This window comes from Hesperophylax consimilis, chromosome 18 (assembly GCF_061612785.1).
Source record: "Hesperophylax consimilis isolate HC1 chromosome 18, BYU_Hcon_1.0, whole genome shotgun sequence".
Classification (NCBI taxonomy): Eukaryota; Metazoa; Arthropoda; class Insecta; order Trichoptera; family Limnephilidae; genus Hesperophylax; species Hesperophylax consimilis.
Window position 1 is genome coordinate 27,757,736 of NC_142853.1, and position 20,174 is coordinate 27,777,909.

Consider the following 20,174-nt stretch of genomic DNA (forward strand, 5'->3'; position numbering starts at 1 on the left):
GAAAAAAAACACAAAAGAAAACGTAAACAAATAAAGCGATTTTGGCGAGTTAATGATTTAGAACCAAAAGAATGAACTATTATAACTTTTGTAAATCTTGTAAAAGCTAAAAGTAAAATAATATTATTTTATCATTACCAGTTCCACGAAGCAATGGTTGGAGCATAAAATAGTATTATTGATATAACATTTCTTATTAAGAGTCACGAATAATGAAAGCAGGCAGGATATTTTTATTACTAAATGTCTTCACCCGAAATGCGCTACTTACAAATGTTAAATTCATCAAAAAATTCCAATAAACCTTTGCAAAATATTTCCAAAAATGGCTTAATCAGATATGGCGATTTTTTTATGTTCGTTCAAAACAATATTCCTTTCCGGCCAACGGGAATATCCGACATGAAATTTGTTTTTCTGTAACATCCGGCTGCGGAATGTAGGCTGGAGGCTGTATGCTGGGGGGGAGGGGAGGAGCATATGGGGTTGTTTTTACCGCACGGTGTTCCCAGTCTTCCAGTCTGTGTTGTCATTAAACTCAGGGCATTTTATTATTTTCCACTTCGGGGGTGTTTTGCTGGTGAAATGTTTATTTAAATAGAAACTGCAAGTCAAGACACTATAACATTGAATTTATTATACATTTCATTGACAGAGCAGATTTTTCATAAAAATCTAGTTAAACCATTTTTATTAAGCTTTAAGTTTCTGAAATTACAGTAGGAAAAATTGTTTTTTTATTGAATTAGTCCTATTGAATATTCATTTTTATTTTTAGTTGAAGTTCTAGTTACTGGGTTTAGAAAATTTAGTTGTATAAAAAAAATCCCAGTTGACTTTAACTTCAAATAAAGTGATGAATTAAAAATAATATGTACTTCTATTAATAGTAATAGTATTCTAGACTGGTCAGTGGATGAGTTAACATCGCGTTTGGGTCCCACCCAGTCGTAGTGTGTTCAATTCCTCGGCTGGCTAAGTACTCCATCACAACATTTTCCGCTTACTGTGGTGGTAGTAGGAGATTTTCAAATATTGTCAGGTTATTCGTAACCTGAGAATGTTTGTCTTTCTTTTTAAAAAAATGTTTATGTTGTTAAATTTTCAAAATAATAATAAAAATGTTTCATTTACGCGGAGCCGAAATTTTTGTAATTTTTTTATTTATTTATACAATTGGAAATCTTGGTGGAAAAATCATTTTCACATTAAGAAAAATAAATATTTAATCCATTCCTTTATTTGCAATTGGACTGATTTCACGGAGATCTTCAGGCTGGTCCACCCATTTCAGGAATATCAAATGGAAACAATTTGTTGCTTGATATTCGTTTTTAACGAATAAAGGTAATTAAACAATATTTGAACAGTTCGCAGTACAAGAAAACGGATATTAGTTTAATTAAAACTATAAAAAGGCATCTGATAAAAGCACCCACTTAAAACAAATGTTACCTTCTACAGCTAGATGCTAAGATCGTGTACAGCATTGCTGAGTAGAATAAATAAGAGAAAAGTTCAGGAAGCAGTCAGCCTCCTAAATATTAAATTTAAGTACGTGCTTCGTTTCTACAAATTAACGCAGAACACATTCTGAATTAATGTAGATTAACATTGAATGAATTCCACCTGCCTTTGAATTAAATGTTCCCATTATGAGCGTTATAAAAATATAGGAACATGTCATCATCAGCGCATCCATGTTTTCGTGAAAATTTGTGGAACACCGAAATGTTCCACAGTTTCGGTGACAAGGTGACCTCACCGTATCCCTAATACGTCCCGAGAGGCTCGTTCTAGTGGAAGTGTAGACCGAAACGGGCCTGCAAATGGACCGTCTGCCAGATATTCCACGAATTGACTTCCACAAACACACAGCCTTTATGTTAGGCCTATATTATACCCACGATCATTCGCTGCTACCAGAAACACGAGTGGATGCATTCCAGATAATTAGGAACTTCTCCAAACTTTGGCAAACGTATCATGTTGTCATTTTTTCGCCAAAATATTTTCCAACTGGTTTACAAGTACATGTACAAATGTACACGTACCCTACGTATTTCATTTGCAAGGTAGAGAATATCCAATTTAAACAGAATGTTCATACATTATTTGTTGTAATATATAATATTTATATACAAGGTTGTGAGACTTCGATTACTTCGAATGGTGGAGGAGTCATGAAGAATTCTTATCGAAAAATATGATTATTTTCCTTTAATATTAAGTTAATTTAATTTAACTCAGTATGGAGATTGGTAAGAGTTCATGGTACTACTTTTACTTTGACTCTGGAATATTGGTTCAAATGTTATTATTATTGAAGAGATTTGTCTATATTTTCATTAACTTTTGACATTTAAATATAAAAGACTTTTAAACATGTTTTAATCTCTGTGGACCCGAGAGAGAATAAATTTAGAAAATTATCTCAGAATAAAATAAATCTCGGGGGAAATTAACCGTGAAAGACACAAAGTTTAAAGATAGACGAATTAAAAATAACCGCTTTGTTGAAAGAGATATTTTTGGAAATGCAATAATAATCTTTGTACAAGAAGTTTTAATTTATTTGTTTTTTCATCCTTTATTATAAATTTCTTCAATAACAATAATAATGAAAATACCAGTCATATTAATTTCTAGTCAACATTAGGATATGTGTGCAACTCAGTGTTTGATGTTAGTCGTTATGTTTGTTTTCATGTTTAGTTATTATTCCATTAAAACAATTATTTAAAGACAATACCGTGCTGTTAAAACCATAAATTAAACTCGTTTATTCCTGGATATGCCGATTGCTATTTTTTATTTGAACGCTGAATTTTATTGTTTCAGTTTTTTTCAAAACATAGCATCAGCAAAAAATATATTAAACAGCTTTTTGTGAGTCGATATTCTTTTTTGTAAAGCGCTGTTGTGTCATTTAATAGCCTCTAATCATATAATGTTCTTTCAGTGAACATTAGTCTATTAAATTGAATTACGTGGCACATAATATGTATGTTGCCCATGTGCTTGAAGATTAAAGTTTCGGGTTCGAATCCCAGTTCCTTCTGTCATGCTACCCATACCTTCAGTGTTTAGTAGCTAAGGCATAGTTTCTAACATGTAGTACTAAAACCTTGTGCCTTCAAATCTGTTTCTTATTATTTAACCTGTTTATAAATAATATAATATCTATACGCGAAAAAATTTAAGTGTTAACCTTCTTTAAAAACTATTATTATATATATAAACATTCCATTATCGATTGCATTGCCAATTTAATGTTTCGTGCTGACTTTAGGACTCCTAATAATATTATTTTTTCATTCCATTATCGATTGCATTGCCAAGTCAATGTTTTGTGCTGACTTTAGGACTCCTAATAATATTATTTTTTCATTCCATTATCGATTGCATTGCCAAGTCAATGTTTTGTGCTGACTTTAGGACTCCTAATAATATTATTTTTTCATTCCATTATCGATTGCATTGCCAAGTCAATGTTTTGTGCTGATTTTAGGACTCCTAATATTTATGACATTTTTAATAAATGCTCTCTTCAAGTTTTGTACAAATATATGTGTTATTTCTTCATCGTGTTGCTTAAAAGCTTAATCAAATTAACATTTTACGAACTTCTCAAAGAGATCACAAACTAATTTACTCATCACAAACTTATCGTTTTCGAGCAACATTCTCATTTAAGGAGCTACACCTGTAAAATAACCTTAGAACACATCATTATAATTTATAAACCCAATAAAATCAAGACACAAGGAAAGAAGAGAAGTATATGTTTAAAGAAACAATTATTATTCTTTCTTTTAACACATTTATAATTATTCTACAATTGTTGAAGCACTTTGACAAAATACACAGCAATTCAAACTTACAATGTGTGACTAACAAATGAACCATTTACAACATGAACAAGTATTTATTCCAAATATTTCACAAAACCACGCTTTGATTATATTAAAGTTATTCTTTAGAAACTGAAATCACCGGTTTTTATTATCTTTGCCAGAAAGAGAATTTTCCACATGACTCCATGAAAACTTTTATTCAGTTAAATGTCGGAACTCTCTCGCTTCCTATCATTTTAATATTACAGCGTAATACTTGATGTTAAAAACATATTAATTATATTTAATTTTCTGCTTTCTTTAAACAAAACCTTTCTCACTTTTTTTTCTTTTTCTATCATGATCACACTACAGTTTTTAAAATAACATTAAAAAAGGTATTAAAAAAATACAATAAATTTGTTTATTTATCCAGTTGATAGATTCTACTGATATTGTGTACAAACAAGATCATCTAGATTATAGATTCACAATTGCTTTATTCTATTAAAAATTATGAGCAACGGTTTCTTAATAAATTATGAAATACAAAGCAAACACAGAAATTTGTATTCATCGATATAATTTCGTAATTCATGTATAATTTTCAAAATTAATATTAATTGCTTGATTCCTTTAAAATGGGTTTCATAGCTTATTGGCCACTGTTGCTCATACTTCGGGGAGAATTATTTGAATCGGAAGTAACAAATCTCTTTGTGATTTTAAAATTCTGTACAAAGAACCTTTTGTCAAGTATTATGTGTATATCAGATTTATTTGTTGAGCTGAAAGAATACTTTTCAGTATCATTAATCAACTTGAATGAAAACACATTAATATTGTTGTCCAACACCTGTAACTTTTCACACACTTTAAAAATGGTAAATTTCTCATTCGAAAAGATTTTAAAAAAATGTAAACTATTTTTTTTATATGCATTGAATTGATTACCATGTTCAACATAACAATAGCTATTTCTTTATTAAAATACAAATCATAAGTATTTTGCTTCAATTCGTGGACTGAGTTTGAGATGAAGTTTTGGCAAACTCCAATATCATTTCATTTGTAGAGTTGAATATACAAGAGACGTTATCACTCCAGTCAAATGATTCCCCCAACTTTAGTAATCCCCTGAAATGACGTGTAATTGTGTGGCTCCGTGTAACAGAGACTCCGCTATGGCTGCTGCTGCAGATCGCCCCAATAAAGAACGAAAGGGACCTTGTGGTGTTGTTCCTGCTCACCTTCAGGGACATCACCGCGCTGAAGCAGCCCATAGAGACAGATGACACCAAAGGAGGTCAGTACTTTTATTTTTCCCTATATTGATGACGCCTTTCCGTATTACATTTAATGGATTTCGGATGCAGTTTTTATAACCAAACCTAAATGACAGTTGCACGCTAGTAGTGAAGGAGTATGCATTTCCACTGTGAACCAGTGGAAATGAAGTTTAAATATTCAAACTAATTAATTAAAATGATCTAGTACTGAATAACATAGTAATTTTTAAAAATTAAAATAAATCAAAATAACAGTTTTTTTACTGAAAGTTAAACACGTCAAACCCATTTATTTCCATCACATAAATGTACCATCTCATTTCCACAACACCAACGTTCATATCCTGGAAAAAAAATACTGTCCAGCCACCGGAAAATATCCGAACCATTAGACGATAAATGCTTAGTATAAGCAAAAAGACCAATTCAACTTTTTTAAATTAACTGCGTTTATCATCTTTTGTAGTTAACACAAGAAGTACCTTACGGGCGTGGTTCGTGATCCAAATATTTCTATAGAAAACTTTATGTCTCCAAATTTGTATGGAAGCACGTCTATCGTTATATTTTTTATTCTATGATCATGATACTCACATCTCTTTTTACTTTACGATCATGATACTCACATCTCTTTTTATTCTATGATCATGATTCTCACATCTCTTTTCATTCTATGATCATGATACTCACATCTCTTCTAAACATAAGAGTTCGCTTATTTAACCCTTCAGGCTTTAAAATATTTTTACCAACAAGTCTTAATAACATGGTGAAAATTCATGGAATTTCGGAATACTTCCGAGGTATTTTAAATGTGCTATATATTTCTTATTTTTGAAGAAGTCGTAAAAATAAATACCAATTTAGAAACTCGATAAAATTATCTTTGAGATGTTTGTACTCGAAATACATTTGCTTTGATATTTTTAAATACTAAAATATTAACTTCAAATATGAAAATGTTACCAAAAAAACATTAAAAAACAAGAGTCCATAATTATGAAAGAATTCCTTATTTATGAAATACCGTGAAGTTGAATCGTGAAACTGAATACCATTTATTTTAACGACGGAAGATATAGGCGCGATTTATGATTTTTTCTTCACTCTCAATATGATAACTGATAAGATATTTAATTTAATTATTCATAGTCATGTTGCTTCTGAGAGGACAATCTACTAAACCAGATTGATTCATCTTCATTCTGAAAAGTCTGCAGACACTTGGTACGCAGTCTACCCTTAAATATCAACAAACAACCCCTCGAAAAATATTCCCCTCGCACTAAAGTTACTTCAATTGAAAAACAAGTGCACACTAAACCGACTTAAATGGTTTTATTGGAATCGGAAAACCTCTCAGATGAAGTAAAAAAACGTATATATTTGTATTGAAGAACAACACCTGCTATGAAAGGTCTTCAATTACGATTGTATTGAATGTCTTGGGGTCTAGGGCACTATATCCGCTGCTGTCAAGAACCGTATTGTATTCTTTCCCCTGGGGCGCTTTTTGATCAAGGTGTCTCTCACCGGAACGTGTTTTTGATGTAAAATTGATATCCGAACGTTTTCTCAGAACGTTTGTCAATGAATTATGCATTATTCGCTTTGTATTTCGCAGTCTATTCAAACTTAACAAGGCTTTCCTCTGGAGAGTACAAAACTGAAACAGATACGTAACATAAAATATCGCAATAACTTTTATTTCGCTTTTTCGTTTTATCGCTTGGATTTTTCAGCAATGTTGAATAAATTACTCCCTCCTCGTAAATTCTCGGAATATAATAAAATGTATGTCTGATAAAGTTATTGTCTTCACGTTTAAAGGTCAGGGTTCAATTGTACTTATAAGCAAGCAAGCGAATTGAATAAAAACATGTTATTTTATGCAAAGCCACTCAAGCACTTTTCGGACCCAGCAGGATTATGATAATTCCAATGTTGGCAATGCTGTGAAGCTCTTTTCTTCGGTCTGTGCTTGAAGCCTAAGAAAGACGGCCTTGATTTGGAAGGAGAAGAGAAAATGAAAATTATTTAACTCTGATTTAGTTACTAAATGTGGATCCCAATTGCTCCAAACCGTCTGGAGCCAGTTACTCTATGGCATCCTCAATTGGGGTATATTGTAAGGCTAAAGGTGGTGGAGAGGGGAGGAGATGGTGTAGTGGAAGGTAGGGGAGTAACTGAACTGGCTAAAGCCAATTCAAACAACGTTTCAATTCTCGATGGTTATCTTACACCAGGGCGATACTGAGATTATCTTCCTCTCTGAAGCGTGCTGCAAAGCAATGTTCCGATTTTGACTTGTGGTCGATTCTGATCTGACTTTGGCACGAAACGTAAATCTTTTGTTTTCTTTTTTTTAACTACTCGAATTTACAGCCCTTGATCTCCGCACATAGACCCTGTCATTATTATTATTATATTAAAAGAGAGTTCATTTGCAGTCAATACAAACGTTTTGTGTAATATTACACGACAATGAAAAAATATCTAAAGTAACGAAAACGTAAGGAAAAGTTTAATACGAAATTATTCTGTTGTCTCACGAGTATTCTCGTCGTTTCAGAAAATATCTGTTCACCGCAAACATACTGAAACCATCGAAATGGTGTTGATGATAATCAAGAAACTTCGCCTTTCAAAACATCCAAGAATTTCCATAATATCTTTCGTTTCGAACAAACCTTTTTCGTGAAATTTATAGGTTGTCTGATTCGCACATTTATATGAAACTTTGCATAACCATTCCACCTTTCCGCACTTTATCTGTCTCTCATTTTTCCATTTTACTGTCTCTTGTTTTGAGACCGCTGAGATCCTACTGAAAGTTACAGAGAAGATAAGCCGCGATCAAACCGACGTTATAGGCAGGCATGAAAGGTATCCTAAGAGTTATTTGCAGATCGGTTTTGTAAGAGGATGCCAAATACAATCTCTTTGATGTTATTCGAAAAATTTTAAATCCATACGTTTGACGATCGACTATTATAGTAAGGGGCGGCCCTGAACGAAACGGCGCATGGCGCTAGTAAAATTTTGTCGCACCTTGTTAAAAACATTCGATGACTGAGTAGATGATCACTGAAATCAATAAAATTAGGATTATTTGTACATTTGTGTAGCGCCATTTTCGTGAAAAATAATCTCAAGTGCGATGTGTTGGGACTGTTAGTTGTTAGGTATCATCAGTGCCTTGGCGACTTGACAATTGGTCACCTGGAGCGAACTGCTCCAATTGCGCCGGCATACGGCATTTGCCCCTTTTTTTACATTAACTCTATACAGGAGGCCCTGAGAAAACAAAAATTCCCTCAGAGTTTATGTCATCTTTGGGGATGCTGTGTGGAGAGGTTATTTTAAGGAAAATAAGGAGAGGAAGATCTGGGTATGAAAAAGGTATGACTGTGGTTCGGAATCTGGGGTTCAGTGTATTCAGGAGTGAAGGACGTTTGAATTTATCCCTGCCACTGCGATGCAAGGCGATGGGTCGAGAGAGTCCTGTAGGCAAGTAGACGCATCCGCCGCCAAGATCCTCACCCCATGAACCCGGGTACCTATTCACCCAAACTTAGCGACTACTTAGCTCTTGGGGTGACCTATGGCAGAGGTATTGGTTATCCAAAGAATGGTTCCCGGGGAGGCGGTACCCATACCCGCCTCCCAAATTGAAAAATTCCCCTCTTTATAGTGTACAAATACAACCTTATTGACCTTATTGCAGTGCCGCATTTCAGCGGCGCGTCTGCAGTAATTAATATAATAATTTTCATGATAAACATATGCAATGTGATTGTGATTATTCAAGCTTGACCCCTTTCTTACGACTACTGTGTTGCAACTTTCACAAGCTTCATTATGATAGTACACTTGGAGGAACAACACTAACGATAAAATGAAAATGTATTTATATAATTCAATCAATATGCATGGATTAGAACAAGAAACCTATATATCCAATGTTTAATTTCAATATTACCTATAATAATAGCTTCATTTAATGTTCATAAATAGATAATGAATGCATTAATATTTCTCAATAACCCTGGGACTCGATTCTCGACGAAGTCATTCTACTAGAACAACGAGTGGTTCGACTCACTCGTTGTTCGAGTGGAATGAATTTTGACGTTTGGCTTATGTAAGTATGTACCTTCGACGAGACTCAAGAATAAGATTGTCGCCCAATGTATGTACTTTCGACGGCGATTTCGAGCGGCCTAGATTGGAGAATCGATACCCTAGTGACTGGTGAGAGACCACAATTCGACATAGAAACGTTACCTTAAATGGATTTCGCTATGTTTGCTATTTTGATGTGAATCGCCAGATACTTTAGTGAATTACTTCTTCCGCTCCTAGATTGCTTCCGTTATAAGGAATCAAATTACGAAAAAAACTTTTATAATCTTTTATTTGAGAATAAGTCGTATTCTGCCAATATTTTTTATTTTTGAAACAAACAGTAGGTAAAATAAGTGGAAAACATATTTCTTTAAATTAACTCCATCTAGTTTGTGTCATATTTGAGGATGCTGTGGGGAGGGTCTTTTTGAGGAGAGGAGGAAGTTAACATGTTGTCAGAGGGATGAAAAACAAAGACCATTAAATCATTGCTCAACCGAGATGTTGAATGCAAGAACTAGTCGATGATACCACCCGCTCAGTTTAAATGTTTTATACAGTATTACAAGGATATAAAATATTATCTGGTGAGATACATTTTACCGGGCGAGGTTATATAGTTACAGTTTAGTATAGTGTTATAGGTAGTATATTATAAAAAATTACTACATTAAGACATCTTTCATGATTTCTTTCTAACATACAAAACTAACTTATTAAATTTCTTAGCATGACATATTTCAAAAATATTTTCACATCATTTTTCAAAACTCCTATTTATTAACAGTCAATTACAATTCGTGAGCTTATTATAATTCTTGTTTTCAATTCATTTATAATTTATTATTTTTATTATTATCCACACACTTCCTTCCTTTTATAACAATCTCAGGCGAAATTACGTAATGATATTTTATGGACATACGTAATAGGTACTACAACTATGTAATAACTAAAAATATCTAATTTTATCTAATTGTACTGTGTATGTCTTAACAAATAAAAAATAAAAAAATAAAAAAAATATCGGATTATCGGTGAACAAAAAAATGTTTACCTTCCTAATAAGTTATTATTTGAAAAAAGTGTTCAAAACAATAAAATAAAATATTTGAAAACATTTCGCAATCCTCAAGTTGTTAAATTTTTGGGTGAAATGACAAAATTCTGATAGTTAAATTTCATTCGTGTATTTTAATTCATTTGACATTTGAGCGTTTCGTGGTTTAAAATTAAACTCTTTCTATAAGCTTTTTGATCATTGTTTTAAGCTATAAAATGTTTTAACTGAGATCAAAGGTTCATACCGAGAAAGTGATAGTGAGAGTGTTGAGTGCACACTTATTCTGACCCTTGCCCTTTAGTTAGTAACATGAGCCAAGTTTCACCCCCACAGCAATCTAGTAAACCCCTAGGAAGGCCAACAAAATATTAACATTGGAAAAACACCAAGAATATTATCTGTGCTGGTGATACTGCCGGATATTGTTCTATGCTGGTGATACTGTCGGGTATAGTTCTATGCTGGTGATATCGTCGTATATTGTTCTATGCTAGTGATACTGTTGGATATTGTTCTATGCTGGTGATATCGTCTGATATTGTTCTGTGCTGGTGATACTGTGGCAAAACTTAATGATAAGAGATATGAACTGAGATTTTTAAATTAGAAGCTTTTTCACATGGTATGGCGTGCTTTAAATTATCCCCACCTTTCTTAATCCCCTCTATTTACCCTCCACACCACCTTCTCTATTACAATATACCCTATTGAGGATGCCATAGTTCCCAATCTCCAGACGGTTGGGACTTTTGTGTGATATTTACATAAAAAATAAATCTATGGATAGAACCTTTTGTAAATCTCTTCATTTTCGCAACACTCGCTTTGCTTTATCCTGATCTGTTTCTGTGTTATTATGGAGAGTTGCGCTTCTTCCTTCTTTAGCCAACGTTTCGGACGGCATTGCATTGTCCATAATCAGAGAAGATGTGTATTTTAATGTATGCAGAAGTAATAACCCAGTTGCGCGCGTCAATCGTCCTAAGGCCGGTAGTTGAGTATAATAATTGGTTAAATTGATGCGGTTTTCAGAGTTTAGTTTTGGTGTAGCCATCAAGTACCGAGAAAAACTATTAAGCTTAGCCGCTGATATACATATCTGCCCTGATGATGGACACTAAACAAAACGAAGTCATCTAAAGAAGGTAGAAGCGCACGCCGGCATAATAACCCAGAAATATATCACGATCATAACTTTGGACTTGAATATTTAAAATTATACCTGGCTTTTCTTGTTTGCAGGGCTGTCGAAGTTCGCGAAGTTGGCCAGGTCTGTGACGCGGAGCAGGTCCGTGCTGGTGTCACAGTTCTCCTCCCACCTGCCCAACCTCAAGGACCCTGGCAAGCAGACCCACCTGGCGCATGTCAGCTTCAACCATGTCAGTGTAAATACAACCTTCTTTCTAATCTACACTTACACCATCACTACTTTACCAGATAGGTACCTTATTAGAGTATTTTTCACCTGACGGATTTTCATTTTGATTTCAAATAAACATTTTCACATTAAGAACACTCCTAACTTAATTCTCCTTCATACATCATATTTTCTCAATATCTTACACATAAATACAGATTTTTTTTTTTTTTTTTAGATTTATTTATTATATAAGTACATTTTTGTTAATTTGTTACAATATAAGATAAAATATTTCAGGACTAAAATAAATCATTTTAAAGAGACTCTTGCTTGTGTAGTGGTGTACTGGATGAATCAAAAATAATTGTGTGAAAATAATTTTGTTTTTGTTGAGAAACTGAAGCATGAAACAAAAAAACATAAAAAGAACATGACAATGTTAAACGGTTCCAACTGGCTACATTATCATTATGACATAAAAACCGCCAATGTATAGCAAGACGGCTGACCGGCGTGACGTCATCACCGCCGAATTCAGGACGAAAAACGAACATGTCGTTTTGGCGCCAAATCGAAAATGGCACATTTTAAATCTTAATAAAAAAGTTTATTCGTCAAAATAAAAATACTTGCATTATCGTTTTTTTTCGACAGAATAAGGTATTTAGAATTTTCGTTTTAATTCGTGAATACGGCGGCGTTGGCGTCACGCCGGGCAATGTTGGTGACAGCCGTCTTACCATACGTTGGCGCTTTCTATGTCTTGATGATGTTGTAGCCAGTTGAAACCGTTTCAGAATGTGCGGTTTTTCAAATCAATGAAAATATTTAAATAACACATTTCTAGTACAATGATTAAAACCAGAAAAATAAACTTTAATTCTTCTATACATCTTTAACGGTATTATAGATTTTGAAAATACCCTATTGAATCGCAAGTCTGCGGGCGAGTGTTCCAAACTAGTTCGAATAACTTTTGATGCTATCGGTATGAACAAATATACATTCAAACGTTTCCTCTTTAAAATGAATTATCTGTATCTACTTTAAAAGATATCTTCGTCATAATATACAAGGTGGCGTAAAAGTTATCACCCTATCAAAAGATGTTTTAATTTTAGCAAATGGCAATAATTGTTATTATTTACAAGCTAAGTTAAAGCCTCAGGAAATCGTGCAAGGACTTTTGCGCCAACTTGTATTTATTTGTTGTTTGTGTCTGATTAAATAATTAATTGATTCTACAACGATAATACATTCCTTACATAGATATTTAGAAATATGTACGGTTTTGTTTTGTTTTGTAATCTTGAAATTAAACAATATCAAATCAAACACAACGATTTTCTGTGAATTTATTTCGTTATCACATTGCCCTAATGAAGGCAAAGTTGTCGTGTTTGAATTGTGTTGGCATTTTAATTAAAATACGATGTACGCAAAGTTATCGTGTTTAATTCATTATAAAATTTTGTTAAAATACTGAGAACTATAACTTGTGATTTTCTTTCATGCTGCTCGGAAATTGTTCTAATCGAACCCAATCATCCCCTAATCATTAATACAAACATTCTCTTCTTTAACTAAAAATATATAATTGACCAAATAAAGGTGATGAGCCTAAATTCCGATGTTATGCCATCGTACAGACAAGAGGCTCCAAAAACCCCTCCACACATATTGTTACACTACTGCGCTTTCAAAGCCATCTGGGACTGGATAATATTATGTTTAACTTTCTACACCGCCATTATGGTACCTTATAACGTTGCCTTTAAAAACAAGACGAGCGAAGACGTTTCGTTGCTTGTTGTAGATTCTATTGTTGATGTTATATTCTTTATCGATATTGTTCTGAACTTCCACACAACGTTCGTGGGGCCCGGCGGGGAGGTGGTCAGCGACCCAAAGGTCATCAGGATGAACTATCTCAAGTCCTGGTTCGTCATCGATCTCCTGTCCTGCCTGCCGTATGATGTCTTCAATGCATTCGATCATGACGAAGAGGTGAGTTCTTTGTTTTTAAAGAAGATTTTCTGGTAAATTGATATCGTTTTGGTGGTCAGTCGATGGCCTAATTTAAACAAGGTTTTCTGGTAAATTGATATCGTTTTGATGGTCAGTCGATGGTCTAATTTAAACAAGGTTTTCTGGTAAATTGATATCGTTTTGATGGTCAGTCGATGGCCTAATTTAAATAAGTTTTCTGGTAAATTGATAACGATGTGGTGACCAGTCGATGGACTAATTTTGGCAAAATCGTGGTCTTATAAAAAAATTATAATTAATTATAATTCTAGGTAGATTAAAAAATCTGTATTAACAGATAAAAGCTTTGCAACTATTGAGAGTTAAATGCTCAGAACTACCCTCGTCAGTAATATGCAATTTACGCATTGTTCTGGAATGCACCCACCCCTCGCAAACCAGTCACCAATCAGTCAAACAATCACCTTGTCAGGAATATCAAGCAACTTCCACTCGATCAATAAAAAATGTAACTTCCCTCTAATTTAATTGACTAATTTTGGTAGGCCTATGTCTAAACCTTATTTTCAAATTGAAGTTTCAACTCCTTTTTGGCATATTCCAGGGCATTGGCAGTCTCTTCAGCGCACTGAAAGTGGTTCGCCTCCTGCGGCTCGGCAGAGTAGTTAGAAAGCTGGACCGTTATCTGGAGTACGGAGCCGCCATGCTCATCCTGCTGCTCTGCTTCTACATGCTCGTGGCCCACTGGCTGGCCTGCATCTGGTACAGCATCGGCAGAAACGACGCAGATAACGGAGTCCAATACAGTTGGCTTTGGAAATTGGCCAACATCACCCAAAGTCCTTATAACTACATCTGGTCCAATGAGTCCAACGGTCTGGAGTTGATCAATGGACCAACCAGGAAGACTATGTATGTGACAGCGCTCTACTTCACGATGACTTGCATGACCTCAGTGGGGTTTGGTAACGTGGCGGCGGAGACGGATAATGAGAAGATCTTCACCATCTGCATGATGATCATAGCAGGTGGGGATCGGTGCTTCTGTTATTTGTAAACACGTTGCAGGTGTGCCAATCTTTTATTTTTCGTTGCTAATTTCTTTTGGTCTTTTCCACTTTTCAATCATTCATATGATTTCTTTGGGTTTAATGCTTTTTATTATACTTGTGGTTTTTATGTTCGTTTGAACTTTGTTGGGTTTCTTCTTTATTATTTGTTTGACTCTTTATTTTAGTTTCCTTTTTAATTTTTACCAACAAAATTTATTATTAGGTTTTAGTGTACTTTTGAAAGTAGACCTAAGTATTTCATTGATAAATCTGTACTTAAATGGAACACAACAATTTGAAATGTTTCAAAAAAGTTTAGAAAACATATCAACCAAATCCAACTCACAGAAATAGAACTAAAGCCATAAATACTCTTCTTATATTCCTTATCCTAAAACCTCTGTATTTTTACAGATAACTTATTCATAAATAAAAGCATGTAAATAGAGAAAACACAATGTAATAATTTTATAGAAAAAAAAGTTTTATTTTTTTAATATTATTATTATAATACATCACAATTTGTATGAAGTATTTGGGATTTATTTTAAATTATTTTTCTTGTGTGTTTTAATATCTTTTGTACTTATTTTGTTTATTAATTCTTATATTTTGGATTGTCTCACCTGTAACCGTTTCTCTGAGTATTGGGTCACAAACTTGTCACGTTTTGAGTGAGAACTGTCACAATGGATACTCTTTGCCTGTTTGGAGCCTAAAAGTAGTTTTAGAAAATGGTAATACAACTTGATACTGCAATGATGAATCATTGACTCAAAGGTAATTGGAGGAAAACTTTGAATTTTACTAGATGGTACTGATAAACTACATTTGGAATTTATATTTCTGTGTGTATAGGTTAATAGAAACACGTAAACTTGTTGACCAGCAAATACTATCCATTCTAAATTCTCCAATTCTCTTTGAAATCTAAAAGATTCGTCTTTCATTATTAAGTGAAGTTAATACAAACAGGTGAGTATTTGTTACGGCGAGTTAAAAGTAGTATTTGAGGAAATTTCTGCCACCTAAAAATACAAACTTTTCATATGTGGTCAATTCCTACAATACTGAACTTTAACTCTTCGTGCTTTCTGAATATCCGAGTTTCTTGGTACAGCAAAATATATGGAAAGTTGATTCTGTTTTACTGAAGCTCCTGTCTTTCAGTCATTTCGTTGCCTTCAGGTAGCGCTTTGCAGTGCAAAGGTGACTCCTTCTTTTCTTGAGGCATATAGGTACATCTTTTCAGACAATCCGCTCTTGCTATTGTCTAATTACTACTTGTTGCAATTGTGTTTTAAACGAAAACTCAACGAGGCCTTATAAATTTGACCTTGTTGTGGTAATCTGATATACTATGGATGACATAGTTTGTTTATCAGTCATGTAACATTGCCCCATAAATTGAAAGTGGTTGAGCCCTCCAGCGCTGCTGTACGCCACCATCTTCGGCCACGTGACCACCATCATCCAGCAGATGACATCCGCTACGGCCAAGTACCACGACATGTTGAACAACGTGCGCGAGTTCATGAAGCTGCACGAGGTGCCCAAGGCGCTGAGCGAGCGCGTCATGGACTACGTGGTGTCCACTTGGGCCATGACTAAGGGCTTGGACACGGACAAGGTAAATCAGGTCAGCGGAACAAGATGTTTTATGGATGAGTGCTTACTTTTTCAAATTTCTTCTTTCTCATAGATTTTTTGTCAATTTTCTTTCAATAATGGTCAATTTCTCTTCCAGTGTAAAAGTTTTTAATTTGATATTCAACGTTTTTTCATCATTTCTAAATACTGTATTTTATTTCAAAAATAAATTAAATCTAAATACAGTACTCTCTTAGTAATCTGACAACTACCATAATCTGGTAGTTACTTTTACTAGTTAAAAGCACAAAATCAAGCTTTATAATTTGCCGGTACTCGTATGTCAAATTCAGTGGAGTGCCGCATGCCTAGACTTGAAAGTCAAGCTTTGTACACCGACACATTGGATTACCTTACTCTTACACACTCAATTACTATACTGTCGTCCAGCTTCTTACAGTTGACCGTTTTCCTACCACGGTACATTATTGATGCTTTATGACAATTTGGTTTGTCAGACGTATATTCTAGCAACTATTGTTAGTGTTTCTCTTCGTTTCGTTCTGCCACCTTTGTTGTTTGAATGAGTCTAGAACAGAGACACCAGTCTTTCAGCAAACGTAAAAATGTGACAACTTAACTTTAAACTTTTTTTTGGTAATCTTACGAAAGATCGATGGGGGTAATTGTTTGTTTGTTTTGACGAAATATTTGTTTTAATTTTGAACATATTTTTTGTATACACACTATAACCCTTCGCTTTCACTAATAATAGGACACTTGCCCGGTTTTAACAGATTAGTGAGAGAAAGTACTGTAGTATGTTATTGTCTACTTACACCAGGGGCGTGCTGTTCATAGAAGCAGTATACTTAAAACAATTCATGCTCCTTTATAGACGCCGCAAACTTAATTATTTAAGGAAAAAACACTCTTTGTAAGTTATGTTTTAAAATGTTAAGAATGAATATGAATAAATAGTTTTGTTCGTATACAAACTCAATTCTTTCTAGAAAGGCATACAAATACAAAATTGTATCGGTGACTCAAACCAATATTTTATTTGTATGTCTTCTTGAAAGAATTCAGTTTGTATACTGACAAAACTATTATGTATTAACAAGGGCAAAAACATGAATATTTTAAAACATAACTATTTCCTTAAAATAATTAAATTAGCGCCATCTATGAAAGGACAGATTATGAATTCTTTTAAGTATTTTGTCTTTTTACCAACTACTTTATTCTTCCTTTCTTAAGCTGTTATGAATTGCAAGCACCTGGTGTACACTGATGTTAAACACAATTAAAATTAACGTTTATTGCCTTACTAATAATACTACTTTTTGGGCTGTTGTGTTCTCTGAACAAGAAAGAAAAAACAAAAAAAAGAACTGATGAAAAATTTATAGCATTCTTTAAAAGTAATTTATTATCTGGAAGATGGTTTGTTTTTTGATCCTGAGTACATTGACCTTTTAAATATTTAACTATGCAAGTCACAACAAAACATGATCACAATGTGCTTTTCTGAACAATGCTTTCCAAAATACATATTACACGATTTTCCCACACAAACAATATACCTACCTAGATAATATTCTGTATATACATTTACATATATCGAAACCAAATTAATTCTGTTAATAAATTTAATTCGCTCATCTGTGAATATAATGCATTACATAAAATATGAGCATAAATATTCACTCGGTCCAAAATTACAATAGCTTCTAGTAGGTCTTTATTTTATCCTGTAGTTGTAGATATAAGTAAGTAAATGCTAATTTTTGTGAAGAAATCCCTAAATTTATCTATTTAGGCAATTTGTCGGAATTGATACTAGACTTCCATAACTATAACCTTTGGACATTTTAAAATGAATATGGATTGCACAGTTTGGATTTTGAGACACTTGCTTTCCTTTATTTGCTATTTCTGCTTACTCTGATGTACCAGCACTTAACTGGAGGATTTTAATCAGCGATTCTTGAGCATATTTGGAGTATAAAAACACTGATTTATTTATACCTATTTATTTTTTTATTTATAAAAGGCTTTTACAGGATCAAAGTAGATTGAATGCTGTTGAAATGAGATCCCTGTGTGAGAAATGTGGAGATTCACAAAGAGTGCAAGGCTGAAGTAAGCGTAATTAGTAAGATTAAGAAAGGGACACTTATATGGTTTGGGCATGTACAGCAAATGAGCGAAGAAAGGAGTGTAAGGAGGATATATGATGCAAATGCTAACATCATATATCCTCCTTACACTGGATATATGATGCAAATGGTAGCAGGAGTCGGGGACGCCCGAGGAACACATGGCACGATCAAGTGAATCAGATATTCCAGTCGGGCCATGAGAGTTAGAATAATAGAAGAGTGTGTATGACACGATGTATGAATGTGAATGAGGCAATGAGTGTGTGCCGAGAACGAGTTGTTTGGCGGTCCGTCCTCTCTGCCTAGCCCTGTGGGGAAACGGCATGATGGTTAGTTAGTTTACTTTTACGAGTGATAAATCAAATCATTGGTATACAATGTACATGGAAGGATGTTAAATTCTGTTTTATGCAGGAAATAATAATAATGATTGTAGATGTAAAGTAGGGACAGAATAAGTATATGAATATTTAAAACAAAAACAAAAAACTGAAAGTGATACAGGATTGACTTAAATAAATTAAAACAACTTCAGTTACTGTTTTTTGTTACTACCACTGTTAAATTTATTGTGAAATGTCTAATTTAACATTGTGAAATCAGATATGAGCAGAATGCTGCTTGCTCTTTAAATAATAATTGATATTACAAAGTACAATGAGAATACAATGATAAATAATAAAATTAAAATACAATAGAAATACTCGAGTAACAGCAAAATGATAGACTAGGTCAGTAAAATGTCATTTTGGTGTCTGATTATATTTATTTTCAATTAAAGACAAGAAATATATTTTTCCATCACACGTTGTCACTGGATACAGCGTAGCGGGTCATGCTCCGACTTGTTCCAGCAGCATTGTACAGATGCGACAGAAGGTGTATCACGTGATCCGTTGCAACGTGTGGCGGTGTGATCAGTAGCGACGTGTGAAAGAAAAATACATTCATTTTTTTTATAGAAAAAAAATATCTTCGGACTGCAAAAAGGCGTTTACTATTTTAACTCGAAATGTGCTCAGAAAATCTTTCGGGTACATGCTGGTTCACTTGTATAATAAACTTATTGTAAATTACAAAAAAACTTACAGAAACAACATTCCGACTGTTTCATATTTAGAAATTCATAATTCATACAGAACAACATATTTTGAAATGCATTGGTTTTTGGAAATGGGTTTTAAATTTATGGTTAAATGTTGAACAAAATAGAGAATTGTATTTTGTGCTAATTTTTTTTTTCAGGTTTGTAGGAATTGGTATGGGTGAGGTTACATTTTATTAAGGAAAATTAAGTTTTTAATGGTTCAACGATTATACTTTCTGAACATGTTGTGTTCTGACTTGTTTATAGATATTTCTTAAACTAAAGCACCAAATGTTTTATAAACAATTATTTAATTAATCTCTTTGCAGACAACTCAAATAGCAGGTGTTTTTTTTCTTTATTAATCGATAGATTAATTTTTTTTTACTAAACATTTCTTTTTGGCACTCTCTATGAAGCATTTTGTTTTGGATGATTTTAATATGACTTATCGATTTTTAAATACATTAAGTTTGTTTTGAACTTATCTTCAATTTTTTCTTCTTCAATAAATATCTTCTAAATTCCTGAGCGATGTTTCCTAAGGGCACGATTTATTTCATTTTTAATATATTCTAGCACTAGCACAAGGAAACTCTTTGAAACACAACCTTT

At 33.5% G+C, this 20,174-nt stretch overlaps 1 protein-coding gene across 1 annotated transcript in view; it reads left to right on the forward strand.

The window, feature by feature from the left end:
- eag (potassium voltage-gated channel protein ether a go-go) overlaps positions 1–20,174 on the forward strand; it is a 356,292-nt gene that overhangs the window by 328,073 nt on the left and 8,045 nt on the right. Inside the window, exons 5-9 of the mRNA XM_089642780.1 lie at positions 5,011–5,142; positions 11,559–11,695; positions 13,288–13,683; positions 14,270–14,693; positions 16,148–16,347. Coding sequence (XP_089498906.1) covers positions 5,011–5,142; positions 11,559–11,695; positions 13,288–13,683; positions 14,270–14,693; positions 16,148–16,347 — 1,289 coding nt within the window. The remainder of the gene's footprint in view (positions 1–5,010; positions 5,143–11,558; positions 11,696–13,287; positions 13,684–14,269; positions 14,694–16,147; positions 16,348–20,174) is intronic.